Consider the following 12179-nt stretch of genomic DNA (forward strand, 5'->3'; position numbering starts at 1 on the left):
CAGTGCTGTGTTGTGTTGAGTGCTGGTGTCACCCCAGGGAGGTGGGGCAGCCCCAGGGGCTCCCCAGCTGTGGCACTGTTTGTGCCCTGCTGTGGTTACCTGGCCCTGTCTCCAGCAGGGCCAGGGCTGCTCCTGCCGTGGTGGAACTGCAATCTCTGCACACTCTGAGCCCAGCCTGCTCTTCCTTCCACAGACTGAGCTCAGCCCTGGGCAAACAAGAGAGGGACACCACCACGATCCCACACTCGCCAGCCCACTGTGAGTAACCTCTGCTTTTGCCACCCTGGGAGCACGACCTGCCTTTCTCCAGGTTATTTTGCTTTCACTTCAGTTTGAGAAACTTCAGCCTTATGATTCCTCCCAGTGCTGCGTTTTTATATTTCTGAGTTGAGTTACAAGAGGTGATTGCAGGGGAGCTGCCCCTGCTGCTGTTGCCATTAAATATGTCTCTTCATCAGTCACTTCATTTGTTCAAAGCTAATTTGGGATCTCCCATCACCTCCAGGTAGCAGCAAACTCTCCACCCTGTGCTTCTCACATCTGTGTTTATACACAGACTCGAGGGTTTTTGTAAGAACTGAAGAACACCATCAACTACTGCAGAAAAAATGGTATTTGTTTTCCCCATATGTACATCTGCAGATTGATTAATCCCTAATTATAAAGGGGTAAATGCTGGATCTTTCCACAGGCAGGGCATTTTGATGTCTGCCAGTTCCCTCAGTGGAACAGAAACAGGAGCTTGTGCTGTGCCTAATTCCCTCACTTGCACAAAATGTGCAAGATTTAAAGTGTATTTTAAAAATGTCAAATATTGTTGGTCATTAAATTTGTCTAAAATTTGGTTTCACAGTTATCATGACCGATAAACAGGTGGATTTTCCAGCAGCCCACCAGACATTCCTCATAAGCCTGGCATCCCTAAAACCAGGCTAAAATTGGGTGTGTACAGAGAGGAAAATGCTGTTGTGGTTGGAAGAGGATGGAAAAGGCAGGGCTGTGACAGCTTCCCACAAATGTCATTGGAAAATCCTGATGTTATTCAGTGATGTTCCCACCTGGAGCTCAGCTCTCAGGCCCAGCATTTCTCATCCCCTTCAGGAGGGGTTTCAACCCCAAATCTGGTAGGGAAGAGCTTCTGTGGGTGGGGTGAAGGCACAGAGGACCCAGCCTGAGGCATGGAACTGGTCAGCTCCTCCTCAAAGCCTCCAGGAGGACTGGGGACGAGGTTAGGATTGGGAGAGATTTAGGATTGGGTCTGGTTTACGACTGGGAGAGGTTTAGGACTGGAAGAGGTGTAGGGTTGGGAGAGGTTTAAGACTGGGAGAGGTTTGGGAGAGGTTTAGGATTGGGAGAGGTTTAGGATTGGGGGGAAATGTGTGCCTAGGCCTCTGCACAAATTCATGTCAGCCATAACAAGGTAATTCAGAATCCCCACAAGGGTGACTCTTCTAGAAGAGCATTTTTCTGAGCATTTGATCTCATGCTTTAGGGTAAAACTCCAGAGCCATTAAAGTCAGAGGGAATTCTGTCACTGATTTCTTCCATCAGGGGGGCAGCCTTTGTTTCTGGCACTGGGAATGGAATGGGAGTTTCTGGCCATGTTTGCTCCACTGCATTTCAAGTGAGACCGTGAAAAATCCTATAAGATTAGAAATAAAAGCTGGGATCCCCAGTTTTAGTGCCTGTGCCCTGGACAGGGCTGCAGACATGTGCTGGCAGCAGCTGGAAACTGTGCCCTATAATCCATGGGGCTTCTTCCTTTAGGATTTGCTGTCATTATTCCCATGCCCTGTAATCCATGGGGCTTCCTCCTTTAGGATTTGCTGTCATTGTTCCAATGCCATGCTCAAGATGCTGAGGGAAAGGGAGAATGGAAACAGTGTGGGGTTGTAGAATCATGGAATTTCCTGAGCTGGAAGGGACCAAGGATGATCCAATCCAGCTGCTGGGGCCCAACAATCCCCCCTGTCCATCCCTGGAGCGCTGTCCAAACGCTCCTGGAGCTCTGGCAGCCTCGGGGCCGTGCCCATTCCCTGGGGAGCCTGGGCAGTGCCCAGCACCCTCTGGCTGAGGGAAGAACCTTTCCCTGCTCTCCAGCCTGAGCCTGCCCTGGCCCAGCTCCAGCCGTTCCCTGGTGCTGTCCCTGTCCCAGGGAGCAGAGATCGGAGCTGCAGATCCCTCGGGAGGAGCTGCAGATCCTGATGAATCTCCCCTTTTCTTCTTCCTTCCCTCTGCATCTTTAGTAGAGAAACCCTCCTGGGCTTCATTTTTTTCCTCCCATTTTTTGTTGCCCTGTTAAATTTTCCTTGGAGAAGTCTCAGCCTGGGTGAACTGCATCCAGCCAGGAGAATTTCCCTTTGCCACTGGCATTCTAGGAGCCTCATTCCCAGTAATGGAATAAAGATGTCCAGAGTAGCCTGAACTGGCCCAGAATGGCCCAGCTCACTGCTGTAGGCAGCCAGGTGTGTTTGTTTGTTGGCCTGTTCTTGAATTGTTCACTTTTGTACAGAATTCCTAATAAATAAAAATCAGCTGGCGCCCATGTGTTCATCAAAAGAGAATGAGGATGGTCTGAACATATGGGGTGATACTGAATTAACTCAAGAATTTTCTTCGCAAGCCTAATTATTAAACACTTAGGAATTGATGTGTGGCCTATAGAAGAAAATTCAGTATTATAATGTTGTTCAGGTTGAGTTGGGAATTCTTAAATGTGAATGTTTGAGCTTGTGGCAGCTCACTCTGCTCTTGCTGAAAAAATCCCTGCTTAAATCCACTTCTACCTAATATTCTCTGTCCCTGCTTAAACCCACTTCTATGCAGTTAATGTTCTCTGTCCCTGCTTAAATCCACTTCTCCCAAGTTAAAAAGCTCTGTGTGTCGCGACTGGGGCAAACCCCAGCAGAAATCAAGGTGATAAATCAGCTCCGCGAGTGTCTTTGATCTTGAATAAACGCTGGGCTCAAAGTCTAGCCCAGACCATGGCCAGGGTTAGTCAGCATTGAGGGCTCTCTGAAAAGGGGTTTCAAAATGCAATTAAATCCTTCACACAGCAATGAGCCTGACTTCTTCGGCAAGTCAGGGCAAGAGCAGGTGCTCTGCAGGTCCTGGGAAGTTTAAAGCTGGTGCTGGAAGGGAGCAGGACCTGGATTTGAGGAAAAGGGAGGTGAAGTTCAAGGCCAGGACTGACTTTGTGTCATCTCCCTGACATGTGGTGTCACAGGTGGGCAGTAAGAGAAGCCACGTATCCAGTCAGTAAAAAACAACATCTCAGGGGAGCCATGTCCCTGAACTGAGCCCCTCGTGGGGGATCCATTGGCCCCACTGGGTCCCTGCCTCTCTCCATGAGAGAGTTGTGCCCAAGGACTTGCACCCTACATTTGGCCACCTGAGGTGACAATTTTCAGAGAGGTTGTGAAGTCTGGCTGGTCACCACATGTCCCAGCGTGTCCCAGTATCACTGGACTTTGCTAAATCCAGCTAAGTCCCCTTTAACTCCTTGTCCCTTTTCTCATGGAGTCCACAGGGTTGTAGGAGTGAATGGGGAGTGAGGAATCCCTGGAGGAATTTGTGGCTTCTCCTACTGGCTCTTCACCCTTCAGGAGGAAGTTGAGCCATCACTGAGCTCAAATCTCAGCCCCCTGCTCCTTCCTGCTCTGCTGGACTTGCACTTCAGCCCCATCCCCAGGGATCACAGGGCTTGGGAACAATTTCCTCTAATTAAATCCAGTGTAATCCTGTCCTAGCAAGGGACTGCACCTCAGGGCAGGCAGTACCTTCGGAGAGAAGGACAAGAATTCATTTTGTCATTATAAATCATCCTTATCAATTCACTTCATTTAAAAAGCACCGCCCTTCTTTTCCTTCAGAGCATCCCACCCATCTTCTACTCCACCTCTTGGAGACACTGGCTGGTTCCAGTGCAATCCCAGTGCAGTTCCCTTCTGGAGTGTCCCACCATGAGCTGTGTTTGCTGACCAGGGTGGTTAAAAGGGTTTGAGATGTTCCATCCACACTCATTTCAAGGGGGTTTCCCTTTAGAAACAGCCCACGATGACACCCACACGTGTACCACAGAAATTGGATTTGCACCTTTGTTTGGTGACAAAAGACAGGAAATTAAAGAGACAACACTTTAATAAAAGCTCCTCTTTACCTGCCTTGTTTGTAGGTGACCCTGGAGATTAGGACAGCTCAAGAGCAGCTCTTATCCAGAGAAGGTGCCTTTCATTTGTCAGGGATGTAAGAGGTGTGAGGCAGAGCTTTGCTGTCAGTCTGTTTGGAAGGGAAATACAATTATAAAAACTTTAAACCCCTAAATATTTGCAGGAGATTAGGAGGAACTTGAGTTTGAAAGTGTTTTAATGCATTTTTCCAAACTGTCTCTGTTTCAAGTTCCTGTCTTTGGTTGCTGCCCCAGAGCCAGGTTTTGTGAGAATTAAACCGAGTCCCTGAGGTTTGCCTGAGTGCAATTTATGTTTAGGTTGCCATTAAAAGTAATATCTTGTGAATGGCAGACATTCAGTGAGTTGTTCTGAATTATTTGTGTGCAAAATATTTAGTTAACCCCCCAGAATGAGCAGCGGTTAATTACTTACACACAAAAGCTAAAGTTTTTTGGTGTTTTTTTTCTGTCTGTTTGTTTTTCTTTTGGATGTAATTACAGGAATGTGGGAAATACTTTTCCAAGGCTTTTGAACTCCAAAGTGGAACAGAAGGAAGACACAGGGGGACATCCACCGTTCAGTGTTATTTTCCTTGCACAGAAGAGAGAAAAAAAAAAAAAAAAAGGATCTTTCTGAGATGAGCACTAAAGTCTCAAGTTTTCAAAGGTTTGCATAACAAACAAGAGACACATTGTGGGTTGCATCTTGACTTTGAAGGCTTGCCACTGTCAACTGAAATAAAATGGCAAGGTTTAAAGCCTTAACCAAGTTCACAAGGAAAATATTTGGACTGAAAGTTTTGGAAAGTTTTCTCTCTTTGAAGTAGTTTGTCATGTGTTACCAATGTGAACTTTATTGACCTTGAAACTTTTTTTTTTTTTTTGAATGAAATAGCAACTAGTGACACTTTAGTAAAATCTTAAATCAACAACCCTCTCCTGGCGGCTCCAGCTTCGTAGCAAATGCAGGCAAAACAGGGAATCTACAGAGGAGACCTTTATTATTCATAAATGAAGCCTGCCAAAACCTTCCCGAAATAGCATTCAAAGACCCTTTTAAGGTCATGGATCCTGAACAAAGCCAGAAGAGCACAAAAAAGGCTGAGGAAAGTCCAAGAAAGAGGCTTCCCAAAGGAGAGGCTTTCCAAGGCAGTATTTCATCCCCAACTACGTACCAGGGCAGCTCTGCTCCTTCCCAAGGAACCCCTCTCCGAGACATCATCTCGCAGCAGCACTTTTCCGGCTCTTTGCCCATTCCTCGAGAGGAGCCTCAGGAGAAGCCCGGCCACCAGAAACAACCCAAGCCCTCCTCCTTTGACCACCCCGCCCACGTCCCGCAGCTCCAGCAGCACGCCCTGGCACCAGCATTCATGTCCCCTGGGAAGCCGGAGCATGTCCTGGAAGGTCCCACGTGGCAGCTAGTTGATCCAGTCAGGCCAGGGCCCTCTGGCTCCTTCCCGTCCCCCGGGCTGCACGCCCACCACGGCCAGCTCCTCCCATCCCACTCGCCCATCATTCCCGCCGAGGACATGCCGGCCGTGCAGAAGGTCTTCATCCCCCGCCCTGCCCAGGTGTCCCTGAAGCAAACTGAGGAGGTGCACAAGAAGGAGAAGAAGCCTCAGAAGCCGGGCAAGTACATCTGCCAGTACTGCAGCAGGCCCTGCGCGAAGCCCAGCGTGCTCCAAAAACATATCAGGTCCCACACGGGGGAGAGGCCCTACCCTTGCATTCCATGCGGCTTCTCCTTCAAGACCAAGAGCAATTTGTACAAACACAGGAAGTCTCACGCTCACCGGATAAAAGCTGGGCTGGCCTCAGGGATCGGAGCAGAGATGTACCCATCGAGCCTGGAGATGGAGCGGATCGGAGGGGAGGACTTCGAGGAGCCGACAGAAGGGGAAAGCACGGACTCGGAGGAGGAGACGGCAGCGATGTCGGGCCACGCCGTGGAGCTGCCGCCCAGGCAGAAGCACACCCTGCTCTCCAGCAGCCTGCTGAGCGCGGGGAGCCAAGGCTCCAGCCACGACCGCTGCTCATTGTCCCACTCCAGCATGTCCCAGTCCCTCGAGGACAGCTCCCAGTTCGTGGAGCCGTCGTCGGAGCACGCCCTGAGCCATAAGTCCGAGGACACCCACACCATCAAGCAGAAGCTGGCGCTGCGCCTGAGCGAGCGCAAGAAGGTGATCGACGAGCAGGCGTTCCTGAGCCCCGGCAGCAAAGGCAGCACCGAGTCCGGGTACTTCTCCAGATCCGAGAGCGCGGAGCAGCAGATCAGCCCTCCCAACACCAATGCCAAATCTTATGCCGAGATCATCTTCGGGAAGTGTGGGAGGATTGGGCAAAGGACGGCGGCGCTGGCTGCAAACACAACCCAGGGGTTCCCACACCTGTCTGGCGACGAGAAGCCCAGCATGGTCCCATTGTCTGTGCCTAGAACACAGGTGATCGAACACATCACTAAGCTAATTACCATTAACGAAGCTGTTGTGGATACCAGTGAAATCGACAGTGTGAAGCCCAGAAGAAGCTCTCTGTCAAGGCGTAGCAGCATTGAATCCCCAAAGTCTGGTGCGTACAGAGAACCGTTCCAGTTCGATATCAAGTCTGGTTCCAGCAGCCAGCTGGATGCAGCGAAAGTGTTGGCGTCCCACAGTGAAAAAATGAAGCCCGAACAATCATTGTTGTCACTTCAGCAATCCCACAGTGCCACAGAGACAGTGCCTCTCCTAAGAAGCCACTCAATGCCTTCTGCTGCATGCACTATAAGCTCCCCACACACCTTTAGAGGTAGCTACTCATTCGATGATCACATCATGGAGCCAGAAGTCTTAAGCCGCAGCCAAGCGTTTTCCTCCCACCCTCGAATGCTAAAACGCCAACCAGCTATCGAGCTACCCTTGGGAGTGGAATACGTCTCGGAGGAGGTCGGCTCTGCCAGCAAAGAAACTGTTCCCAAACCTCCCGAGGAGCCTGAAACCAAGGAAAGCGATCTTACCAAAAAGTCCCGCAAGGGCCCGAAGGCGAAAGGGTTCATGTACGAGTGTAACGTGTGCGGCGCTCGCTATAAGAAAAGGGACAACTACGAGGCCCACAAGAAGTACTACTGCTCAGAACTGCAGCTCTCCAAGCCCCGCTCTGCCACGTCCCACACCTCGTCAGAGCCGGAGAAGAGCACGGCGGATGTCGACGTGTGGCCCCAGATGATGCATTACAAGCTGGGCAGCACCTTGGAGCTCACCCCGCTGCGGAAGAGGCGGAAGGAGAAGAGCCTTGGGGATGACGAGGAACCTCCAGCTTTCGAACTGTCTGACACCCCCTCCTCCAGCAGCGGCCCAGGCACTCAGTTTGCAAACCCAGCCTCGTCTGATGTGGCTCTAAACCTGACCCGTGAATCCATGAAGTCACCAGCAGACTCAGGAAAATCCGCACCTTCTGAGGCCAGTGCCAGCTTCCATTCCAGGAATACCAAACCGGCTTCGAGTGCGGAGGGCAAGGAGAGGAGAACAACCTCCAAGGAGATCTCTGTCATCCAGCACACGAGCTCCTTTGAGAAGTCGGACTCCATCGAGCAGCCCAGCAGCTTGGAAGAGGACAAGCCCCTGTCCCAGTTCCCATCTCCGCCCACGCCCCAGCACAGCCGCCCCTCTCACTCCCTGCAGCCCAGGCTGGTCCGCCAGCCCAACATCCAGGTCCCTGAGATTCTGGTCACAGAAGAGCCGGACAGACCAGAAACAGAGCCAGAACCTCCTCCAAAGGAGCCAGAGAAAACCGAGGAATTCCAGTGGCCGCAGAGAAGCCAGACTCTTTCCCAGCTCCCTGCAGAGAAACTCCCGCCCAAGAAGAAGCGGCTCCGGCTGGCAGAAATGGCCCAGTCCTCCGGCGAGTCCAGCTTTGAGTCCGTCTCTCTCACCCGGAGCCCCAGTCAGGAGAGCAGCCTATCTCACGGCTCCAGCCACTCCATCTCCTTTGATCGGGATGACCACACCAAGCCAGAGTCAAGTAGCCAGCCCTCCGAATCCCACCCAAAACCTCCTGGTGTTGGCTCCCATATGCTGATGGTCCCCAGCCACCATCACCATTCCAGGGAAATGCGGAGATCCGCTTCTGAGCAGACGCCCAACGTGTCCCACCCTTCCCAGATGTCAGAGACTCGCAGCAAATCCTTTGACTATGGGAGCTTGTCGTCCACTCCTGCCTCCACCCCTGGCCCCTCCACCTCCTCGGCTCCCCAGGAGAGGAGGAAATGCTTCCTGGTGCGGCAGGCATCCCTCACCAGGCACCCCGAGCACGAGCCAGACCCGGCTCCTCCGGGTTGGCCAGACACAGAGGATCCAGCTCCTTCTTCAAGTAAATCTCCTGCCACGAGTTTGCCCCATCAGCCGACCTCGTCCTCCCCTTTGCCCTCTCATGGCACCTACCTGAGTGATAAGAGCCAGCCAAAGGACAGCCCCGAGCCATCCTACAGCCCGTCATACACAGAGGCTCTGCAGGTGTTCCACCACCCGGTGCCACAGCTGATGCTGCACGAGAAGCACTTCATGGCCCCCCAGGTTTCCATATTCCCCTACCAGCACCTCCTGCCACAGCCGGGGCAGTCTGCAGAGCTCTTCGCTGCACACACCATGTCTGACATCCTCTCTGCCCAGTTCTCCATGCCTCAGATCCCTCCTTCCATATTCCAGACCCCGCCGCTGCCCCTCCCGCAAACGCTCATCCACCCGGGCCCCGTCCACATTGCTCCTCCTCTGATGTCTCACCCTGCCGAGGTGTCCTTCAGGCACCCTTCCTTCCTGCCCGTGCACTACCCTGGCTCGTCCCCGATCCCCTCAGCCTTTTTCCTGCCTCTCCAGTCTCAGTTTGCCCTCCACTTGCCAGGTGATGCTGGTGGACATTTGCCACAGATCAAATCCAGTTTGTTCTCAGCAGCAGGAAGCTCCAGCCTGTCCCCCTGCACGGATTATGACTCGGACAGCAGGTTGCACCCTCTGACCTGCACAGCGAGTCCGGCGCTGTCTGTCACCGTGACCCAGCTCGTTGTCCCCACCCGGACAGAGCCCATGGTGTCCCTGGTTGTCCCCGTTCGCATCCAGACCAACATGCCCTCCTACGGCAGCGCCATGTACACCACACTCTCCCAGATCCTGGTCACACAGTCCCAGTGCAGCTCCTCCACCATCGTCCTCCCCAGATTCGATGACCGCCAGCCCAAGGGCGCCCTGGTGTGCAGTGCTGACGTCCATGGGCTGGGTTTTGACCTGGCCCAGATGATCACAGAGGAGCAGAGAAGCCTTTTCCAGAGCCCATACCTGAGAGTGCCCCTGCCCTTACCGGAAAGAAAGGGCTACATGCCCCTCACCTGCCCCTCAGACAGCGTCCTTGGCCTGGAAGGGGGCCCCTCCACAGTTGGGGGGAGTAAAAGGATGCTGTCCCCAGCTGGCAGTTTGGAGCTGACAATGGAGACCCAGCAGCAGAAGAGAGTGAAGGAGGAGGAAGTGTCTGAAGCAGAAGAGAAGCTGGAAGTGGTGAAGCCACCCAGTGCAATAGAGGAAGGGAAAAAGCAGGATAAATCTCACTTTCTTGCAGAAAGCCAAGACAGGGTCGAGGTTGGGACACCACCCAGCGTATCTGTGGAGCAGTCGGAACCAAAGGAAACCCCGAGCAGTTCCCAGCAGGCAGTGTCCCGGTCGGGCTCCCCGAGCTTTGAGGCACTGCAGGAGTACGAGCAGTCAGCTGGCAAGCAGTTCCTCAGCCAGGAGCCTCTGCAGCCCGTGAAGAAGGAAGACTCCAAAGAACCGGTGGAGCAGCCTCCACCAAGCCCTGCCAGCACTGCCCCCGTGCCCGAGGGCGCCGCCAGCACGGGGAAGGCTCGGGAAGGCACAGACTCCAAGAAGGTCCTGCAGTTCCCCAGTCTCCACACAACCACTAATGTCAGTTGGTGCTATTTAAACTACATAAAGCCAAATCACACCCAGCAAGCGGATGGGCGCTCCTCGGTGTACGCCAGCTGGTGCATCAGCCTCTACAACCCCAACCTGCCTGGGGTGTCCACCAAGGCAGCCCTGGCCCTGCTGAGGTCCAAGCAGAAGGTGAGCAAGGAGACCTACACCATGGCCACCGCTCCGCGGCCTGAGGCGGGCAGGCTGGTCCCGGCCAGCTCCAGGAAGCCCAAAATGACCGAGGTAATGCAATCCTATCTCTTTCTCCTGATCCGTTTGGATGCGTGGGTAGAGGGGGCTGAGGGCCGGGGCGTGGCTGTGCTCAGGTTGGTTGGGGTTTACTCGTCCCGCTGGCGCTTTGGGAAGCGCCTGTTCTCAGTGAAGCTCTTAGAGTGAAGAACCCCAACCCCACTGAAACCCCAGCCCAGGAGGCAGGAGAGCCTGCTCTGAGGCCAGGTTTCTGTTCTCCAGTTCCTACTTGCCTTGTAACCCCAAAAGTAGGAATCACCACCACCCCATGAACCACCACCGCTCCAGCACAAAGGATTAGACTTCATTTGCATTTGTCTTGATATTTCAAACAGCTTTACAGCTTTTTTTTTTTTTCTCCTGTTTAAACGCTGTTATAATTCCCTACATTTTGCATGTTAGAAATGAAAAAAAGGATTACCGTGGGGAAATGGGATTCTGTCTGGTTGTGCATCTGCTCATCTAACATTAATGAACATGGAGAGGCATGCTTAAAAGTATTTAAAAAATATTAAAGGGAGATTTGCAAGTGTATTTAGGCCCCTGAAGAAGCACAAAGCAGGCAGTGACATTTATAAAAGTGCCTCAGAGGGTCAGACACGTTTTGTTGAACACCCCTGTGGTTTGGTCCGTTTGGTCCATGGCTGTCCACCTGCTTTTCCAGGTATTTAAGGATATTTTATGCCTGGTTTTAGAGGTAGGACTTCACAGTGGCTTCCCAGGGGCAGAGCTCCCCCAGGGCATTGCCCACACGGACACAGAAGTCTTTAAGACCCTCCTGTGAGCTGCCTAATTTTATGTATCTCATTTTAAAGCCAGACTTTACCCCTCCTGCTTAATACTGAACCAAACAGATCCCTTTAATCCAGATCATGTTCATGTAGATTAGCAAACAGAATCGCTCTAAAGATTTTGCAATTTGATATTCATCTCAAGTCAATTTATATTGATGGATTATTCATTTTATTTCTGTGTCATGAAATGAATTCTGAATATTAAATTTATCATAATCGCTGCTGCAGCTGCTGCTTATAAATATGTCTTAAAATACACAGTAGAGTCGCTTTGATTCAATAAATCTTTATTTCTATTCAGCATTTCCATCACTCTCTTGCAGAAATCCAAGAGACAGATTTCTAGGGACACAGGGGCAGATAATTACCTGAGCAGTGCAATAACCACGCCGAGATTTATGCACTATTTTTCCAAGGGTTTTGTCTGAGTGGTGCTGTAGCATCCTCGATTTCAATCCCTAGAGGAAGTGCCTGTGCTGCTCTGAGCTCTGCCCTTTGCCATGGTGCTACAACCCACACCCAGTGTGTGTCCAGGGGTACGAGACCCTCCCACCCAAAGGGAAAGGTTCAACAGCAATGGTTCAGCCCTCACCCATCCAAATCCACATTTCACTGCATGCATTTCCCCCAAAGCCTCCTAAAGCCCCTCACGAACCCCTCCAAGCTGTCTGGTGGTGCAGGTTCAGGTTCCCGTGGCGCAGGTTTCAAAAGGAACAGTTTGCCCTGCCCCGTTCACCTGGGAAACTGTGGATCCTAAACCCAACCCTTCTCCAGACGTGGCTGGCAGAACCCCTGAGAACTGCAGTGGAGATAAATTGAATTCTTGCCAAGCACAGAACAAATTTGTGATCAGTGGGAGAGAAATCCCCCGTGCAGTGTTTAAAACACAGGTGGGGAAGCAGCAGCTGCCAGGACGTGCAGTAGCAGCAGCATCACTCCAGGGCTGGGAGCCCGACCCTCAGCTAACTCTGCTCTGGCTCCTTCCCTTCAATATTCCCTCCTTTATGTAACTCCAGATTGTCAGTGGACCTC

At 52.1% G+C, this 12179-nt stretch overlaps 1 protein-coding gene across 1 annotated transcript in view; it reads left to right on the forward strand.

Moving 5' to 3' along the window:
• Nucleotides 1-5232: 5232 nt before the first annotated feature.
• Nucleotides 5233-12179, forward strand: part of HIVEP3 (HIVEP zinc finger 3) — a 57427-nt gene continuing 50480 nt past the window's right edge. Inside the window, exon 1 of the mRNA XM_062508869.1 lies at nt 5233-10347. Within this exon, the coding sequence (XP_062364853.1) occupies nt 5233-10347 (5115 nt within the window). The remainder of the gene's footprint in view (nt 10348-12179) is intronic.

The sequence above is a fragment of the Cinclus cinclus genome, chromosome 26 (assembly GCF_963662255.1).
Source record: "Cinclus cinclus chromosome 26, bCinCin1.1, whole genome shotgun sequence".
NCBI classification, from domain to species: Eukaryota; Metazoa; Chordata; class Aves; order Passeriformes; family Cinclidae; genus Cinclus; species Cinclus cinclus.